This window comes from Electrophorus electricus, chromosome 9, assembly GCF_013358815.1.
Source record: "Electrophorus electricus isolate fEleEle1 chromosome 9, fEleEle1.pri, whole genome shotgun sequence".
NCBI classification, from domain to species: domain Eukaryota; kingdom Metazoa; phylum Chordata; class Actinopteri; order Gymnotiformes; family Gymnotidae; genus Electrophorus; species Electrophorus electricus.
Window position 1 is genome coordinate 10,385,929 of NC_049543.1, and position 19,439 is coordinate 10,405,367.

A 19,439-nucleotide genomic window follows, 5' to 3' on the forward strand; every position below is an offset into this window, starting at 1 on the left:
CTTCTAATACTTCTCACTAAATGCTCAAAACCATAACCATCCCCCTGCATGTATGTTTAAAAAAAAAGAAAAGAAAAAAAAGGCAGAAAATAATTTTCTTTGATGAAAAGAAAACATGTTTTTCAAATTTCTGTCATGCAAATATTTAATCTTCCTATCAATTTGCAAAAGGTTTGAAAAATTATAACCCTGACCATGTTATGAAACCATTTTACAATAGCATTTGACATTTACATAAATTAAAACATTCTGATAAGTGGAATAAAAAGCTCTCCAGGTTTAATCATTCACATCCATATTGAGACCTACTATCTGTGGTCAATTGTTCATTTTTGAAGTTAACCACGAACTTTCTTCAGTTAATTTTAATCTACACTTTTGCCATGTATAATACATTTTATGCTATGTATGTTACTTTTGTCACATCACTTTACTTAAAGGTGCATTAGTCACGATTCAAGAAACACCACCTATAGAAATGAAAGGTTATCCTGGGTACCAATGTGACCTTATTACACACCTTGCTCTTGGGAGTGATCTTTGTAGGTCAACCACTCCTGGGCAGCCTATCAGTGCTCTTGAATTTAATCTACTTGTAGACAATCTGTATGACTGGTTTGGTGGATTCAAAACTCTTCTGCGATGGTTCTGTAACCTTTTCCAGCCTGATGAGCATAAACAGCTCTTTGTGAAATATAAAGTTTTGAAATTCACAATTGTGATTTAAAAGTGAATTGTAAGTTGTAATCAAATCACCCCTTGCAGTACCATTATATTTCAGATATCTGTGCCCTTTGCACACTGCCAACGTTTATTGTCCCGGCTTTGAAGCAAGGGCAGGTGTTACCTGGATGCTTTTAGTATAGATTTAAACTTAATACATGTGTACTGCCTATGCAAACACTTAATGAATACAATATGATACATTTGCATTCATATATACATAGGAAAAATCCCCAGACACCACCTGTCCTTTTGTACTTTTTATTAAAACGACACATTTGTTAAAGAAGGCCACTGGAAACGTGTTTTGCACAATTAGGCTATCATTAGTCAGTTAATTTCTCCGTACATAGAACTTATTGAAAAGGGATTGGTAGCCTATGGGTACAACTATTAGATGCGTGTCCCTAATAAACTGGCATGTCAGTGTATATGCACTTTGAAAAAGATTTTAGGGCTACATGAAAATTTCATAGACCTGTCAACCCATACTTTTCAAAGGTACATTTTAGGATTTATGTACTGCTTTCAACTGATCTGCTTAATTAAAATAAGCTTTGTACTTGCATAACATGATTGTCTATTCATAACAGTTTCAGATCAAAAGAAAACCAAAGCCTTAGGTTAAACTAAATGCTTCTGATAAAACACAGCTACTAACCAGTCAGACTGAACTGTAATGAAAACATACCTGCCCCAGGTATTCTCCTAATAACTTAATTATCTATCTTGCTTTGTGATTAGGGCTGGAGCTTATGGACTTCAGGAAGGCAGGCAGGTTCAGATCTCAGCAGTTCAGTGTCACCTCAGCTTCTACACACTTGGTTATGAAGATCTTAATTGAAATCAGAAGCTCATTATCAAGCCATATTCAAGGGAGTTAACAACATGGAAAAAAAGAAAGTACTACAACCCAATAACCTGCCAAGTAACCCACTAACGTATTTGCTGCTTAATATCAGCAGTTAGCGAAGTGCTCAAATCCCTGGCATGCACTGCAGGGTGGTGTTAAACTGGAGTGAATAGTTTAAAAAAATTAAATAAAGGCTTCCACCCTGCCTCTTGCGGTAGGGCCCCAGAATCTTGTACTACACCACTGGTTAAAATGTTAAGGTGAATTACGAGACCTGGCCTGCTAACTCTGTCTTGCTTTAAGATATAATTTTCAAATTGGAAAAATAATCTGAATCTGTTATTGCAGAAACATGAGGGGGGGCAGACATAAGAGACTGTAAGGCATTTATTGTAGAAAAGTATTGTATTTATAATATACTCCATCAAAAAATATTACCCAACAAAAAAAACCAGAACAGAGTATTTTTATGATTACTTTTCTAACTTTTCTCCTTAAATTTAGGTTTTAAGTTCTTTTGAAATTGAATGATTTGTGATTTATGGTTGAGGTAAACAATAGTTTTAAATATAACTGGAAACAAACATTTCAGTTTAAACAAAAAGTCAGAGGACTACTGTACTGTATGGTACTCTTTATGGCGAGTTGCCGGTTTCTTCGAAAACAAGGAACTTCCCACTTACGAGTTTTTCTGAGGGATTTTAATTGTCACCTATAAGGAAAAAACCCACCACACATTAGATTTAAAGTTTTTTCTTCTTAAAATACACTAAGGCATAAAAATACACAAATGCAACATATATGTCCCTGTTTGAGAGGTGATACATTTTTTTTTGGAAACAGACAGGAAACTGATATGACTCTTCAGAGGAAAAGCATAATTGAACCGTAATGTTTTTGGTCACCCTGATTTTCCAAGTATCAGTACTGGCCTGACAGTGCAGAAACTGATTAATGCTCTTTTCTCAGTTTGAGTAAGCTTCTTCAATTAAACCAAGTACAATGACTATGTTCACTTAACAAAGTACCAATGTAATACCAAAAAAATCATATCCGACTCTTTCATCTCTACAAGAATGGTGGTGAAGTATGTTTGCTTACTGTTTTGACTTCAGTGTAGTTTTCCAGGCCATATTCTCCTAGTTCACGTCCAGTCCCAGATGCCTTGTAGCCACCAAAGGGAGCTTGGACTCCAAATACATTATAACAGTTAATCCTGTAGATATCACAAAAATATAAACACAACATCAACAAAACTATAGAAATAAGCAGTTAATCATGGTTTTCCCAACACCTTCCAAAGGTGCATTGATGTATAAATATTTAGGCTTCTCTCTCTCTCACCACCTCAGCATGAGAATTAAATACTCGATTTTAGCATATGAATTGTCAAATCAAAAGTTATTTATATATTGCTTTTTGCAACAGATGTTACAAAGAAGCTTTACAAATGTCCAAGTACAAGCCCCCAGTGAGCAAGACAAGGGCCCACTGAGGGAAAAGTGTCCTAACTACCTTTTCTGAGTCATCATTGCAGGTCCAGTAAATATGAGAACATCTGGCTAAGGCCAACCAATGGCACAACTGGAATTAACACTTCAATCTGTGTGGTAGCAGGGCTCACTGACATACCAGACTGTGCCAGCACGAAGACTGTTAGAGATGTACTGCGCCTTGTTGATATCCGTGGTGAAGACGGCAGCGGCCAGGCCGTATTTAGTGTCGTTGGCTCTCTCAATCACCTCTTCTACAGACTTAAACTTTAGAATCTGCATTACCGGCCCAAAGATCTGACAAACAGATGGGGCAAATTGTTTCACTTAAACATAACTTTTCAGTTAGCTGAGGTCTGTGACTAAAGTAATTGTCAGTTTATTAGCTTAAGCTGCACCTCTTCACGGGCAATTTTCATGTTATCCTGAACATCTCCAAAAATGGTAGGCTGGATGAAGTAACCACGGTCTGCAGCTGCACTGCCTCCACACAACAGTTTGGCCCCCTCATGTTTTCCGCTGTTGATATAGCTCAGAATCTTCTGGTATTGTTCATCATCAACCTTCGGCCATGAAAAAATAAATTAGCTGAAACATCAAGCAGCTAACAGCATGTCTGTACCTTTGTGTGTGTGTGTGTGTGTGTGTGTGTGTGTGTGTGTGTGTGTGTGTGTGTGTGTGTGTGTGTGTGTGTGTGTGTGTGTGTGTGTGTGTGTGTGTGTGTGTGTGTGTGAGAGAGAGAATGTATATAGTAGTTTTGCTTGATAATATAATATAGGAATCACAAGATATAACATCCTATATAAAGCAGGTATGCACAGTAAAGGCATTTCTCTCTCATACTTGCATCTGTTTAGAAACTAAAGTGAAGCTGCCTAGTTTTTGTTGTCAAGTTTATGAGTATAAATGTGCTTGAACATGAAAAGCTAAACAACAAACAATTTTGTCCATGTGTGTCTTGTTTGTTTTTTTCCAAGATGAATGTTAAAGATAAGTCCTCATCAGTCACACTTCAATTACACTGCTTCCACCTCCACAATCTCCTTTTCTAAGTCTGTGGATGCTCTGTGGCTTGGTGTGCTCCAGGGCCGTACCTGTGGGCCATGCTCAGTTTTGAGATTGAAGGGATCTCCCACCACTCTCTTCTTTGCTCGCTCCACACTGCGCTCCACAAACTCATTGTAAATGCTCTCCTGTACATATGTGCGTGAGCCAGCACAGCAGCACTGCCCCTGGTTGAAGAAGATGGCCATGTTGGCTTGGTCCACAGCTTCATCCACTGCCAGAACACACGAAAACCAACTCAGAAAACCAGCTCAGAAAACCAGCCCCATAAACATGCCATCAGTTTCATTTGTCTCTCCCATCTCCTACTTGTTTTGTCATGTGACAAAAGCAACTCAAAACGTCTAACATTTCTGTATAAACAGAAGCTAAGGAAAAAATGTCACTTTCTAAGGACTGACTAAAATGACAGCATGACGAGATCAAGTGGATCAAGTGCACATTGTAACCAGTGTACAGGGATTGACAAGCACTGTACTCACTGTTGGCATCAGACAAAATGATATTGGGGCTCTTCCCTCCTAGTTCCAGAGTTACTTTTTTCAGGTTACTGGCACCTGAGGTTTGCTGGATTAGTTGGCCTACCTATAGAACATGTGGGATAATGTATGTTAATTTACACTCTGTTTGCACATGCATCACTCACATGCAATTAGTACACCCTACAGTCTTGCCTCAGTGGAGCCCGTAAAAGCGACTTTGTCCACGTCCATATGAGAAGCGATGGCTGCCCCAGCAGAGGGGCCCATTCCAGGGACGATGTTCACGACACCAGGAGGGAAGCCCACCTAAAGGGTCCCCAGCACAAGGACACAACAAACACAGAAAAGTTAGTGTGATGTTTTATTTTTGTTTCCACAAGTGCATAACACAATGTTGTTCATGTTATTCTGTTCCGTTTTTTCACTCCTGTAGATCACCTGGTAGGACAGCTGCTAATAACACCAAGATCATAGGCTCATTGGAGTGAATGTACTGTCATACTGATAAATATGTAAGTTGTTCTGGATAAGATCATCTGCCAAATGTGATGAATGTAAATGTTTGAGTTGAAAAATAAAATATTGCATATATGTAGAATTTAAATGCAATGCTGGTCTTTGAAGAAAGGAACTGAGGTGACAAGGGCATATGCAATTGCCTAGGTGTCAAGGTGCAACCGCACGCACGCACGCACGCACGCACACACGCACACACGCACACACGCACACACACACACACGCACACACGCACACACGCACACACGCACACACGCACACACACACACACGCACACACACACACACGCACACACACACACACGCACACACACACACACGCACACACACACACACGCACACACACACACACACACACACGCACACACACACACACGCACACACACACACACACACACACACACACGTTAGAAGGAACAAACCTCCTTTATCAGACTGGCCACATAGAGTGCAGTAAGAGGAGTCTGCTCTGCCACTTTCATAACGACTGTGTTTCCAGTAGCCAGGGCAGGGCCAAGCTTCCATGCTTGCATTAACAGAGGGAAGTTCCACTGGTGGAAAGAAAGAAAGAACGAACGAACGAGAGAGAATGAACATTAGTGTTACACACTAGACAACACTAGCCTATTAAGAGACACCATTGTTATGTGGACAGGAGGTCTAAGGTGAAAAGGTACACAGGTCTCTCTTAAGTGATCATTTGTGCATTTCACACTGATGTGAACATGCTGATCTGGACTGCTTTTAAATGGAGAAGAGAGAGAAGAAAAGGGGAGGAAGGTGGCAGACTGGGTGAGGTAACATAAAAAAACCACTGCGCAAAAGTACTAACAGAGCAGAGTTGTTTTTATGTCCAATTGCAGAACAGGACATACTAAGCACTGATCACGACCTTTGATGATGAAACCTAATTGCAGCAAGAAAAAAAGACAAATTCAGTCAACAAAGATCTACATCTGCCTCCTGTTCTACCCCATCATCCCACCTACCAACACCCACACCACGTTCATGCAACCCCTCAGGTTTGATTGAGAAATCAGTTCCCGTCCAGTTCCCTGTGTGCCCTCATGCGTGTGCCACGTTCTGCTTCTTTTCCCTCTATAGTACTGTATGCTCCAAGCATACCTAACAATCTGTGGTATGTGGGCTTCAAGATCCTGCAAGGTCCAGCTATGTTCCTCCTAACATGAAGGAGGGACCAGAGCAGATGGAGGACATCAACATGCCCCTGCCCTCTGCACCCACGTGATGCACGATACCCACATGTATGACATTATAATGGTGCATGAGACTGATGTGTTAATACCCTTGCTGTGGGTCTCTGCCAAATCACAAGTGAACTTGTGAACTCTTAATGTCTCTCAGGTGATTTACTCCTGCCTCAAGTTCATATTAAGATACTCACTTAATATGAGCAACGTCCTGTGTATTCACAACACAGTCAGTGTTTTGTCATGTGTTTGGCAGGCATTCAACACAAGCTACTGGCTTCTCTCACTTGTCCTTTCTATGATCCAAGTGATTTTGCTTAATCCTTTTGTAAATTTCATTTTGAACTACACTATTCTTCCTCATGCCATCTCAGGGAGGTTTTGTTTTACCCATACACAAAATAACAAGACATTACATGTCATGTTTTCAAAGCAAGTCCTTCATAAAATATCCATTGGGAACATTTGTCAGCTAACTCAGAAAGGACTGGTAGTCTATATGTGTAGCCTACAATGTCCCAACTACTTGTGTTTTCATGTTTATTAAAGTAACAGACTCATATTGCCCAGTGTATGTTTATAATACCCCCTCCAATACACCTGCACATTAATAACACAAACTTGATGCTAAATTTATATACTCTGGCTAGCCCTACTTTACATAACCAGGCTTTTTCCAACACAGAGTCCTGAATTAAACCCTGCACTCATTCCCCTGATTCCACCCTACCCTGGTCTTTTTGGTTTCCCTTATCTTCAAACTCTCACTCTCACTCATTGCCTTCTCCACCAGCTTCCTTTTCAGAACAACATGCAAACACAACCAATACTCAGCAGTATTACAATAAGAACAGTGCAAAGATATTACTCTTTAGAATCTCTCTATGAGAAAATACAGGTAAACCTTGTCCACAGAGGTTTACTATATACATGCTACATGCTTTAGTTCATGTAATACTGACCACCAAAATAAGTCTTTAGAAAGTTTAATATTCAAGCTACATTAACATTAATATAAAACCTTCACCTGTTTGACTATATAAGTGATGAGAGACGAGAGAAAAATGACACTGACATATACAGCCTGATCCCCAGGCACATACTCACAGGAATAATCTGGCCACACACTCCAATGGGCTCATGTCGGGTGTAGCAGAAGTAATCTCCATCAATGGGAATGGTCTTGCCCTCCCATTTGTCCGCCCAACCAGCATAGTACCTGCATACCCACACCCAACCACACACAGCATTCAGGTGAAGTCTATGCATGTGCCCAAAACATATTCAGGCTAGAAAAAACCCCACAAACAAATAGCAAAAAAATATACCAACTTTACTCCAGAACGTTCTGGATGTATTATATACTAATAACCACTCCAGAATGTTCCACATAAAAAAAAAAAAAAAGACATAGTCAGGCACACAAATGCATGAAAAGCTGCTTCTGTACACTTGCTAATAAATGAATAAGACTCAGCTGACTTTAGACTTGTGTATATAGGCTTTTATAATAAAACAGTCCTCTGTGTGCTACAATGTGAATGAACTAAATATGTAATTTTGCTGTGAATGAACAAGCCCAGTGAATGTGTAACAAGCGTCAACTGCTGCACTTTCTTTTGTAGAGGTGAATTAAATGTGTGTGTGTGTGTGTGTGTGTGTGTGTGTGTGTGTGTGTGTGAGAGCCCTAAGATCACTTTGCATGAGCAACATGCTCAGGGGTAATATAAAGGTGTGATCACCACAGATCACAGAACCATATTCCGCTTCCAAAACCACTAAACCATTCAGCAACTACCCATTGACACAAAGGCTAGCTGGAAGCAATGGGTAAATACAAAAAGACTGAAACAATAGTATGCATGCTAGAATAAAAAAAAAAAAATTAAGCATAATTTCTAATGTTAAATATCACAAACTGACGCGATTGTTGAGACTTTTCACATTAAGACACTACAAAACAAGTGCCACTTACAGACCAAGTCTGAGACTAAACTTGTTCTAAATTACAATAACAATTGTTCCCCTATTACCTCCCCCTTCCCACAAAATTATAGGGGGGCCAATTTATGCAATGGCTGGAAACAACTAGGGCCCTCTGGTACTTAAGTGTTACAGCTAACCAAGACAGACACCTCCAGCTTGTCATGCCACTTAAATACTGTATTTATGACTGCTATTGAGTTCAAACTAAACAGGACTCACCTCAAGCACTTTAACACCATGGGCACATCCACAGTGTAAGCCACAGCATATGGCTTTCCGTTGTCTAGAGTCTCTAGTGCCTAGAATACAAATAGCTTAATAAAACTACAATAAAACCCTAATAAGCTTCATTAGACTGTAAAGAAGGTGTGGAATAATTTGCTGACTTTAGCAGTGTTTAGAAAAAACTGCTCCTTACCCACAAATACAACACATATCTGATCTTAATGTATGCAATTCTAAAACAAGCACCTTAATCTAGATATTTTCAAAAATATGAACCACACCACATAAGAAGCAAATCAAAAGATCACATTTGAAAGTGTGCCTAAATATAAAATACAAAAAATATGATTTTGTAGAATCATTTGATGATAACAATTGTACCTCTCAAGTTAATCAATATCCAGTTCCAGGGACAGTGTCAAAAGTACATGAAATCTACTGTTTTTTTCATGAAGTGTCTAGTGGTCACTGTATACATGAAGCAGAGCACTGTATTTATAGCTCTCCCAAGAGATACTGTTACATAACGCAGAAGGCAGTTACTGTGGTAATCTGACTCTTTTGCAATATCCTGCTGCTTTTCAGTATTTTGTAAAGACACACTCCCCCCAAATACAGAAGCTTCTTCACACTGAACAAATATTAATTTTGATTAGCATGAAGTTTACGATTACTGGACAATTAAAACACTTTCTCAGAAGTGTGCACACACCCAGACCTTAAACTGACTGGGCCCATGTGCAATGAATGAACCCAAGGGCAAAATTTCAATTTCAAAATTCAATGCATTAGAGAGATACCAGTATGGCAGCATGCTTTCTCTTTGGTCTTTAACAAATTTAACATAGCTGTGACACAGACATGAGCAAAACAAGAAAATCCAGGCCAGCTCCCATAGTCCACTTGCCCACTACATGAACTTTTAACTACACATCAAAGTGCCTCTTTTACAACCCAGCTATGACAGAGTGCTTGATGTTCTGCCTGTCATCCGTTCCTAGAATTAACCAACATGTGAATCAGCCAACTAATCCTGAAGGTAAAACAATTTTACCCAACCTGAACCTGTAAATAAGCTTTCATTTGCAATTCATTAAAAAAAGTATTTGAACAATATTTTATCTGCACGACATAGATCTGATCCAGCTGCCACTCACAGCGAGATAGGCAGCATCTCTCTCAATGCAGTCAGCCAAACGGTGCAGGAGCATTCCACGATCTGATGCGTCCATGCGTCGCCATGGCGAGCCCAGCCGGAAGGCACCCTTGGCAGCCTTCACTGCTTTATCCACATCTGCCTGAAACATAGAAACGACCATCATGACATCTATACTTTTTACTATTGAATTCACAATAGGGCATAATATAGGACTATTGGAGGTCTGTACAGTTAATGTATTCTACAATGCCTTAATCATTACGTCATTAGGTGTACTAAAGTCGAAACATTAAATCTCTACATTAACAATGCTTTAGTGAGGTGGTAGAAGTAGAATACTCTCTTACTGGCAGTTGCAAACACACATCCAAAGTAGCACAGCACAATATATTGTTTGTCAGTTGTTATTGCAATATGGCCATTGAAATACCGATATGGTATAAAAAGCGGAATATGAAAATTAAGTCTAAGGAATCTTCTCGTTTTTAATTGTCTGCTGATTACTCTGATCAATCTCAGAAGTTTCAGATGAGTATTCTGTGGGTATTTTTTGAATCCCATCATGTTCACACGCTCCAAGAAATGCAAGCAACTTTGGTCAAAATAATGCAGAACAAAGTGTATTCAGGAAATCCTCACTATCGTTCTTTAAATATACTGCAAAACATATTGTAATATGTAGGAATATAATCACAATACGCCATTTCGTCCGAAACGTTCAGTCTTACCGCACACCCTTACCTTATCCCCCTCTGCAACCTGGCAGATGACTTCCCCTGTGGCTGGATTGATGGTAGGGAAAGTTTTCTTGTTCACTGCATCATGCCACTCATTGTTGATAAACAGCTGGATTCAGCAAATAACAACGTTATCTTTGGCGGTATAACTTAAAAGTAAAAACTGTGAACTGACGCATGCAATTTGTTAAGTTACAGCAACTATCTTGCTAACCTACTGGCTTAGTATTTTCGAATAACTCGAAGTTAGTTACACACGGCGAGAGGATTTTGAAATGCAGTGATGATTTAGTGTACTACTGCGAGAATATTTCGTAGCCAGAGCCATTCCTGAGCAAATAAGACTGATCTTGCCAAGCTGATAACGACAAAAAACATCCGAACAACACACGATTTGGTACTCTATCTACCTTGTTGTAGTGAATATCGGGTTGAGTGTTTGGTGCAGGAATCGCTGCAGCGGAATACGTGCATGCAGAAATCCGTGAAACCGGCCGTAAAGTTCTGGAAATCCCGGTGCGTAGCATGGTGGCCCTACACGAATGCCTCGAGTCAACCGCACAAAAATAGACGTTGGCGCGTGAACAGGATCCTGTTTATTATAGCACCACCCCATAGAATGGCGGAATGCGACTTCAGTAGCTACACTGCGCATGTGCGTCAATAGCTAAGGAGCCCCTGTAAGGCGAGGGTGTCCAAGTCTGGTCATGGCACACCTGCTGTAAGGACTGATGTCTGTCTTGCTGTTACATTATGAAAATAGAACTAATGCAGAAATCTACTGAGGTAACGCTAATTGTGCAAATACAGTCTTAAAGTAGTGCCTAGGTAGTCACATCTAATAACTGTATATTACTGATAACTCTTTTAGTCCATGAGTCTTTAATCTGAAATATTCTATATCACTCTTACCCTATTAAGCAACCCCAGTGTAAGTGGTTTAAGTAAGCAGATACAAAAATTAGGATAGTAAATAAAGTTCTTACTGTTACCTTACCTTCAACTTTTATTCATGAAAATTGTAATCTGATATGGCCTGGTCAGACCATATTATACAGTTCACAGTCCATTCATTTAAAATGACAGAACCTAAGATATAAAGGCAACAATGAGAAAAATCAGAAGATTAACGCATTGTGTTATATTCTGTGTGAACATTCAAAATTAATCCAGCATGTCCTAAATAAAAATGTTATACAATTTTAATTTTACAAGTCTCATCATTTGTTATACAACAGGGACTGGGATAGATGGAACAGTGGTGTAAATATATCCACAAATTAGAACAGTTAAAGTAGAAACAATCAAAATTGTACTTAAGTTAGAGAAAAAACAAAAAAAACAAAAACAAAAAAACCACAAAACTTTCTGAATTTAAAGGTACCCAAAGCACATTTTCTAATATTAATGTGCATGTTTGTGTTATTTAAAAAAAACAACTATATACTTAACACTGCAGTTCATCATGTACTGGTTCAAATCTCTCACCATCAACATTCAGAGCACAGACAGTAGTTAGACACTTAGCTACTTTTATGTTAGCAATTAGCAAACCTCACCAATTAGCCAATGAACAAACCACAGCTCATGCTGAAGGACATCAGTTACATTTTCTTAAGCAAAAGGCTGAAAAAGAATACACTGTATTGTGTAAGAATCACTTTTTTTTTACAAACTTAAGAACACGGAGAATATGCATTTCCAGAGGTAAAAGTAAGTAAATAATTGTGAGAATTATATGAGCACTGGATGAAACTGTTCTTTACACACATTCTGAGGCATTTCTATTGACTCTGATGAACACAGTGGTGTTCATGAGAAATCAGACCATTCCAACAGGCCTCCATCCAATTCTTAATTAGACAGGCAATGAAAGATTACTGTAAAAAGTCAAATAGGCTTAAATAGGGGTGGAATAAAAGTAGGCCCAAATAGAGTTCAAATACTTAAAAACTGTACTGATGTAAATGTATTTGATTTACTTGTACTGCACTGCAGCGACTGAACTTCAGACTATCAAACAAAACCTATTCAAATCAAACAAGAGCATGCACGTAGGCCCAGTATTGCTGGTTAGATAACACGGCAGTTCAGGGGTTTAGTTATGTGTGCACACAGGTGCTGGACAAAAAAAAAAAAAAAAAAAAAAAAGACTTCCATCATTTTTTCTGGCATTTAAAGCGACACTGCCTTTTATTAAGTCTAAATTATTAATATCATATTTAGATTACACAGAGTAAACACTACCCTGGCAAATTATTGGAGCACATGCAGTCTTGTGCAAACATGCTTTTATTACAAAATGTTGCATTTTGCATGCCCACATTTGACCTGAGTAACTACACTAATGCACTGTAGAAGGCTCTTTACCATCAAGCACTCCTTTAACGCAATGAAGGGTTCACCCAGTAGACACATGCCCCAATTCTACACTCTTTCCATAGCTGGAGAATCACCTGCCATTGTCGATTTCTTAAAACATTGCAATAATGACTATGGAATGATGAAGTGGCACAGCAGTGCCATAAACAGCACCTGGTATTAGCCTGGTACTTTCAGGCGTATTCTGCTGTCCTAACGTAAATACTCCCCCTCAGCCTCGCTGCTCCTTCTTAAAAGGGACATATCTGGCTTATCGCCTGGGATTTTACTGGTGGTTATCCATCATGGACAAAGTACACAAGTCCTGTACTTAACAGAATATCATCTATTTACATTTTACCTGAGTTAAGTACAAAGGCACTTGTGTTGAAATGTACTTATGCTTCAATGCCTTCAGCATATCTTGAAGCCAAAAGGTTCTGCAGGGCCTGAGTGACAAGTTAGCCAATTAAAAAGCGAGTTGGGCTTAACTGCTTTGCTTCTGTTTAAAATGCATCAAATACAGCATCATTAGTTGTAGAGATATCCTAATATTTGTGTTAGGATAGTGTAATTGATTCTTATTCTCAGAAAAAAACTATTTTTTTTCACAATTTCATTGTTGCCTTATTATTAACACTGACAATACAAACAACCAAAAAAAAAATCTAACATTTTCAAGTTTACTAACTCTTGACTCTGGCATCCAGTCCCATGTCTGTGAATTGGAGATAGCCAATATGAACCAGACTCCTTCCTTCAGCTTTACAACAAATCAAATGGCAAGGATATGAAAAGACTAATTTCAATCTTTTCACAGAAGTTACACACCTGGAGCCAGTGTATATGCTGATTGGATAACTTGTTCTTGGTGTTTGAAATACCAGTTTTATCTGTCAGTAAAAATATACACACTTGGTTCTTTGAAATGAAACCTAATCTTTCTCTACCACTGAACAAGCACCTCTAGTGCGTGGATAAAGCAACATCAAAGTCTGAAATGACAAATATTACTGATCCAGCTGCATGCAGTTCTATCACTGAGTTGAGCATACTAGATCAGTTTCCTGGTCACCTACTGTAGTGCACAGCAAGACACAGACAAAAGCCCACTGTCTAACAGAATTGCCTGGGCTGATGTGAGAAGGTGCTGCCCATTGTCCTTCTGCTCAAAGCCCTGCAGCTCTGGGCATGGCATTGAAGATACGGAAGCCCTCTTTAGTGGCAAAGTGCCATGCCAGTTCTGCCATGGCCTCCATTTGACACGTGCTGCCAGCCCCTTGAACAAAATACATTTGAGATAATAGCCATAAATATTACAATTATTTAAATTAAAAAACATTTTATTTAAAAAGTGGCGGTAAAAAAAAAAAAAGAAAAGAAAAAAAAGACCTGCACACATACTAAAAAACAAAACAGTACAAGCCATCAAGACTGTAGAATCCATGTTAACTGCAGTATTAATTGTGATAGGAGCTCAAATGTGGACTGTCCAGGAGTTGCTATGGACCAAATTGAAGAAGGAAGTATAGACTGAGTTGTTATCTGATTATACGTTACCGTTGAGAGAGTTTGCATGATTACTCTGTAAGATGACAGCCTGTCGGAAGAAGGAGAAGGACATGTAGAACTGCCAGTTTGGGATGCTCTCCAGCCCCATTGTCCTGCTGTACAGCTCAAACATTTCCTCAGCACTGGGAACGCCGTTCAGAGCAAGCTCGTTCCCTATTAAAGCATAAAAACACTCTCACCCCTTGAGCAATAAGAATTTCTAAAGGCTACTATGGTATTTCTCCAGTTTAGATTGGAACTGCTAAATGAGCAAGCCAGTTCTCCTTAGCATTAAAGTAAAGTATTACTTAATGTTGAAAAGACCCTTATCCTATTATTTAAGACATTTAAATGTTGAAAAGTTTGTTTTTTCTGACTCTGGCTGTCTGTGGTGTGGTACCCACTGAAACAGTTATTTGTTTATGGCCAGTCAATTTTACACTGTAATAAAGAATTCTCACACAACCTCTGACTTAATGGTTGATTATGTAGTGCAACTGGGCTTAGTTTGACTGGTCTTTCTCTTACCTGGTTGGCTAGCAGGGTTACAAGTCTCATAGAGGGACATACAAGAGCAAGCCAGATCTACAATAGGGTCTCCTACAGTGGAGAGGCCCCAGCCCAACACTGCCCTCACAACCGACTTCTCCGAATCAAACAGCAGGTTGTCCAACCTGTAAGTGAAATGCAGTTGAACCGCAAACTTGGCTGTTCCAAAGGGCACAAACAGAGCCTCCTGCCAGCCTAATATCAGTGGCTTCTCACTAATGTGGAAACCATGAAGTCAATTAACCGTCCATTAAGTACAATTTCAGTCTGACATGCCTGCTGGGCACTCTGAACAGCATACCAGCATGTAAAGGTAAGTGTCTGTCACTGTGAAAGTCATTATGAGGAGACTGCAATTATGAGGTGCCTGACCTGTAGTCTCCATGCAATAGTGTGGTCCTTTGCTGTTGAGGGAGATGCAACAGGAGCCAATCTATAAGCCTGTTCATAGCTGGACTGGGCTGACTGGTACTGGCCTTGTACTGTTGTGCCCACCTCTTCACCTGACTTTTCATGAAGTTTCCTGAAACACAAACAAATCATTATCTTTAGTTTCAATCATGACAGACAACACTGAAAAAAAATTCTTGCTGTGTAGTTGAGTAACTGCAATGTCACATTTAACCCAGAGGATGGCACCATAATGCCACAAGATGGTACTATGGCAAATCTCATACACATTTTGTTATCTACAGGTTAAATCACATAACCCATTTCTGAGCTATAATGACTCCATATCTGTGCAATGTTGCTTGAATTCTTTTTTGAGGTGTAAAAACATTCTATATTTTAATTCCCATTTGGCTTTAAATGGCTAACTGGGCCTACATGTCTCCACCAAAATTTAAAAATGTTAAATTCAAACTTCTCAGCTTACAGCCTACCTGGCTCTCTGAGGTCCTCTAAGCCTGTGGTTTTTAGGTCAACTCTGTGTATTTGACAGAGTGTTTGGACCATAGTTTCATATATAGATCTCTTCCTATCAGGCGCCAATCCTGGCAGAAAGGGATTATTAAATATGTGCCCCTGGCTGTAAGATGTCAGGTAAAACGGGGTGTCCAGGACACTGCCCAAAAGAAAAGCAACATGAAAAGGCATGAAAGCAGTAGTGAAACACACAATTATTATTCTGGATGCACATTTAATTAACAGTTTATATAGACATTATGAATTATACACATACCTACATAATGTTGGTTTTCTCAGGTGTGTATGTACTTACCTGGCTACTTCACACTGGGCAAGAACATCTGGCACAGGAACTCCAACACCTTTCAGGCCTTTGAGAAGCCTGTGAAACACACACAGAAAAAAATTCAACAGATGCACACATGCACATGCGCTTACACACACAGGCTCAACCCATTTAATGTCAAACCATTAACTAAGCAAGATTTAAAGACGAATACATCACCCACCCAAATGAAATATGGCAAACCTGCACTCCTTTCTCAGAGATTCAGTATTTGGTTTCTTCTTTAGAACAAGATGGCTCCCACCACAGGTCAGGAGGTATGCAGAATCAAAGTGGCTCTGGCTGAATTGCCGCACTGTAATTGGGTCTAAAAAGCAAAAGATGAGAACCGACGTCCAATTAAAAAACAACACAGCTATTGACATGGACTAGCATTTGACATAAAGACAACTCTAAGAGAAAAATTTCAATATGTTTGACCTGGTTTATTAATCCAAGGTAATGTACCTGCATGGGGTACCTGAATAGCTTTGTCGAGGTACTGGGCGAGACGGTCTACAGGGAGTTGTTGACTTGACCTCACAGAACGTGTTCCAGTAACAAACCCAGACAAGGACATGTTCAGCACCTGCTCCAGCTCCTTAACAGCAGATATAGGATCTTTGACCTAAAGAGAAACGGTACGACATGCATGCTGTGTAAAAAAGAAACAAACAAAACAAAAAAACGCAATTGAATACATTTCCAAACTCTAAATGTCTACGCACACATATAAGGCCATTAACTCTTGAGGGGAAGTGGACTATAGAGCTGTCGGGGTGTCTATGAAGTCTTAGAAATTCTCACAAAACTATTTGTGGCAAAATGAACTGACAGTTAGAGAATATGCCCAGGAAAATTCCCTTCTAATTCAAATAAACAAAAACTGTAGAAAAGCAAAGAAACATGGAAAAATCTGTAAGGTTTCTGCTTGGGGTAGAAATGGCTAAACCAGTGTTGATATAGGACTCACCACAATGCCATGCATGCCCACTCGCTCTGCAGCCTCCACATTGAAGCACAGGTCATCGAGAAACACTGCTTCCTGAGGCAAGACCCCCAGCCTGTCTGCACACAGTAGGTAGATCCTTGGATCTGGCTTACACATGCCAACTTTGCAGGACTCTATGATCTAAAGAAAACACACAAACAGAACCAAGCCACCTTGACATGGGACACAAACAACTTATACTTACGATCGTATGTCAGGTGGCAAAGGGAAGACTTGAAAGCAGTTACATTCAGTGCCAAATATATTTCTTTTCATTCCCTTTATGATGAACTTCCCATATACTGCCATCAATACAAGAATGAAAATGCTCTTCTTACGGTCATTATTTTCCCTATGTGATCTGAGCCTGCTGCACATGGCATTGTCTTCGCTTATGGGACATGAGCAAGGTCACTTACCACATCAAAGAGAGAGGGATCCAGAGGCAGAAAGGAATTTCCCCCGGGCAGCAGGAAGTTGTTGCTAAGAACTGCGGTCTTCAAACCCTCAGCACGGACACCCTGCACAGCCTCCATCATAGCTGAAAGAGGCTGTGTCATGGAGCCACTGGTCAAAGCCGAGTGGAAAGAGCCAATGTGGACCTTGAAGCCCACCTGAAAATAACAATATTGAACAATATAGGCAAGGATCATGTGACCTATAGCAACAGTTTCAAATGAGCTAAAACCAATTTTCAGGACTATTTCATGCACATAGTATTTCAAGTTAAATTCATGCATGTATGCATATATTTTATTCCTTAATTACTCATGAGTGGACTTTCAGGTTCACCACAAGAATCATACAATTCGACTGCAGTCTTGGCTAAAGGTCTGCACAAACTCCTCTGGACCCTGCTCCCCTCTCATGTACTTCTTCCAAGAGTTTCCATCTCCCCCTGTCCTAATGGCTCTGCCTATTGTGCCATGCGGAACGTCATTCTTCTCTTCCCATTCTGTCCCAGAAATGGCAAACATATTCAGAATTATAATCCACCTGGGGTGCATTTCCCTTGAGACTATGTGCATTGTTGGAGGTCAAAACGTAAAATACAGTATTAGCTGCATATGATGAAGTAAATATTAATCACAAAAGATGGCTGCTATTCTCCTTAAATATATTGCTGCGGGGATTCAAAGTATGTTTCAGGAGAATATTACTCGTCTGTCCTTTTGCCTATGTGATGCAGTCTAATTTGCTAGCAGAATAAGAACATACAGAAAGCACATAGAGCGTGTTACCTGTTGCCTTAGCGAGCGGTGACGGTATGAGAACCCCAAACATATCGAATATTACAGCCTTATAGGTCGAGGCCCAAACCACGCTGACATGGCGATGTAACAAGGGCTTCATACTGCGCCACAGCAAAGCACCCCGTGACAGCTGTGCCATCTTCACTGTACTCTTTGCCACCTTGACAAAAATACACATCCTATTCGCAAACTACTAGCTAATAAAGTTATTAACCATGCCCAAGGCCTGCTGTTCTCACTCATTATTTGTCAAATTGTCGCCATCAATATCCTAACCATAGCACATCTTCGCATCATACAACACACATCAAGAGTTTAAAAGATAGCTAGCTAGGATAGCCAAACTAACTAGTCGTGTAGCGAGACACAAGAACTTAAAAAACTACGTTGTTAGCTAACCAGCTAAACTTGTTTGATATTAAGTGTATGGTTACTAGCTAACATACCGTTTTTTTGTTTAATTCAAACACTCGCTGCTGTTGAACGTTAGGAAGTTAGCTAGGGTTACCTTTTTACAGGTATATCGATTAGAAATTCAATGTTACATGGTATCACTTGTGATTTTCAGGCGAACCAAGAAAGCACATCTGTTAAACGATGTAGGGCGAACACGTGACGATAACATTGCATTACGTAATATTTACTTATCAAAGTAAAAGTCTTGTTACCGCAGACATATAAAGTAGTGTTTAATTAAAGCATCTTGTTACAGCTTTTAAGTGTGACAGGCTAAGATGCACTCAAATATATGTGTGAAGAGAGCCCGTGGAAGCAGTCACAAGAACAAATAATAGCTCAAATTACAATCTTCAACCTGACACAACAGATCCAAAAAACCTCGTATTAGCCACTCATTTACAGAATAACGGAATGATTCAATTGAGAAGACGTCTACTAAGAGGGCAGTAAATATCCATTAAAATATCTGCTGTTAGGCACGTAAATGCTAACCTGATTTCACAGCTATGTGTTGGCTGGGTTCTTTTTGATGTATTTGCAGTATCAAAGTGAATAGCTAATGAATGCTGTCACTAATCAAAATATAATTTCC

General features: G+C 39.5%; 2 protein-coding genes across 4 annotated transcripts; both read right to left on the bottom strand.

The window, feature by feature from the left end:
- Positions 1-970: 970 nt before the first annotated feature.
- On the bottom strand, positions 971-11,048 carry LOC113589456 (aldehyde dehydrogenase, mitochondrial). Its single transcript, XM_027029127.2, has 13 exons — positions 10,860-11,048; positions 10,454-10,558; positions 9,711-9,851; positions 8,548-8,627; positions 7,450-7,561; positions 5,554-5,682; positions 4,809-4,922; positions 4,617-4,719; positions 4,164-4,348; positions 3,468-3,632; positions 3,209-3,366; positions 2,678-2,792; positions 971-2,288 (listed from the first exon to the last, which is right to left on the bottom strand). The coding sequence occupies exons 1-13, from the start codon at positions 10,974-10,976 to the stop codon at positions 2,256-2,258; spliced, it is 1,557 nt and encodes a 518-aa protein (XP_026884928.2). The 5' UTR covers positions 10,977-11,048; the 3' UTR covers positions 971-2,255.
- Positions 11,049-11,428: 380 nt separating this feature from the next.
- Positions 11,429-18,986, bottom strand: LOC113589446 (acyl-CoA dehydrogenase family member 10). Of its 3 annotated transcripts, none has more exons than XM_035530200.1 (13): positions 18,835-18,986; positions 18,377-18,548; positions 17,942-18,090; positions 17,555-17,749; positions 17,118-17,276; positions 16,613-16,772; positions 16,349-16,472; positions 16,133-16,201; positions 15,795-15,976; positions 15,283-15,433; positions 14,890-15,035; positions 14,371-14,535; positions 11,429-14,089 (listed from the first exon to the last, which is right to left on the bottom strand). In XM_035530200.1, exons 2-13 carry the CDS (start codon positions 18,525-18,527, stop codon positions 13,980-13,982), a joined length of 1,761 nt encoding a protein of 586 aa, XP_035386093.1. In that variant the 5' UTR covers positions 18,528-18,548; positions 18,835-18,986; the 3' UTR covers positions 11,429-13,979. The 3 variants fall into 3 exon arrangements, with proteins under 3 accessions (XP_035386093.1, XP_026884914.2, XP_026884905.2); XM_027029113.2 differs by having other exon boundaries at positions 18,897-18,985; XM_027029104.2 differs by lacking the exon at positions 18,835-18,986 and having other exon boundaries at positions 18,377-18,822.
- Between the last annotated feature and the right edge of the window lie 453 nt (positions 18,987-19,439).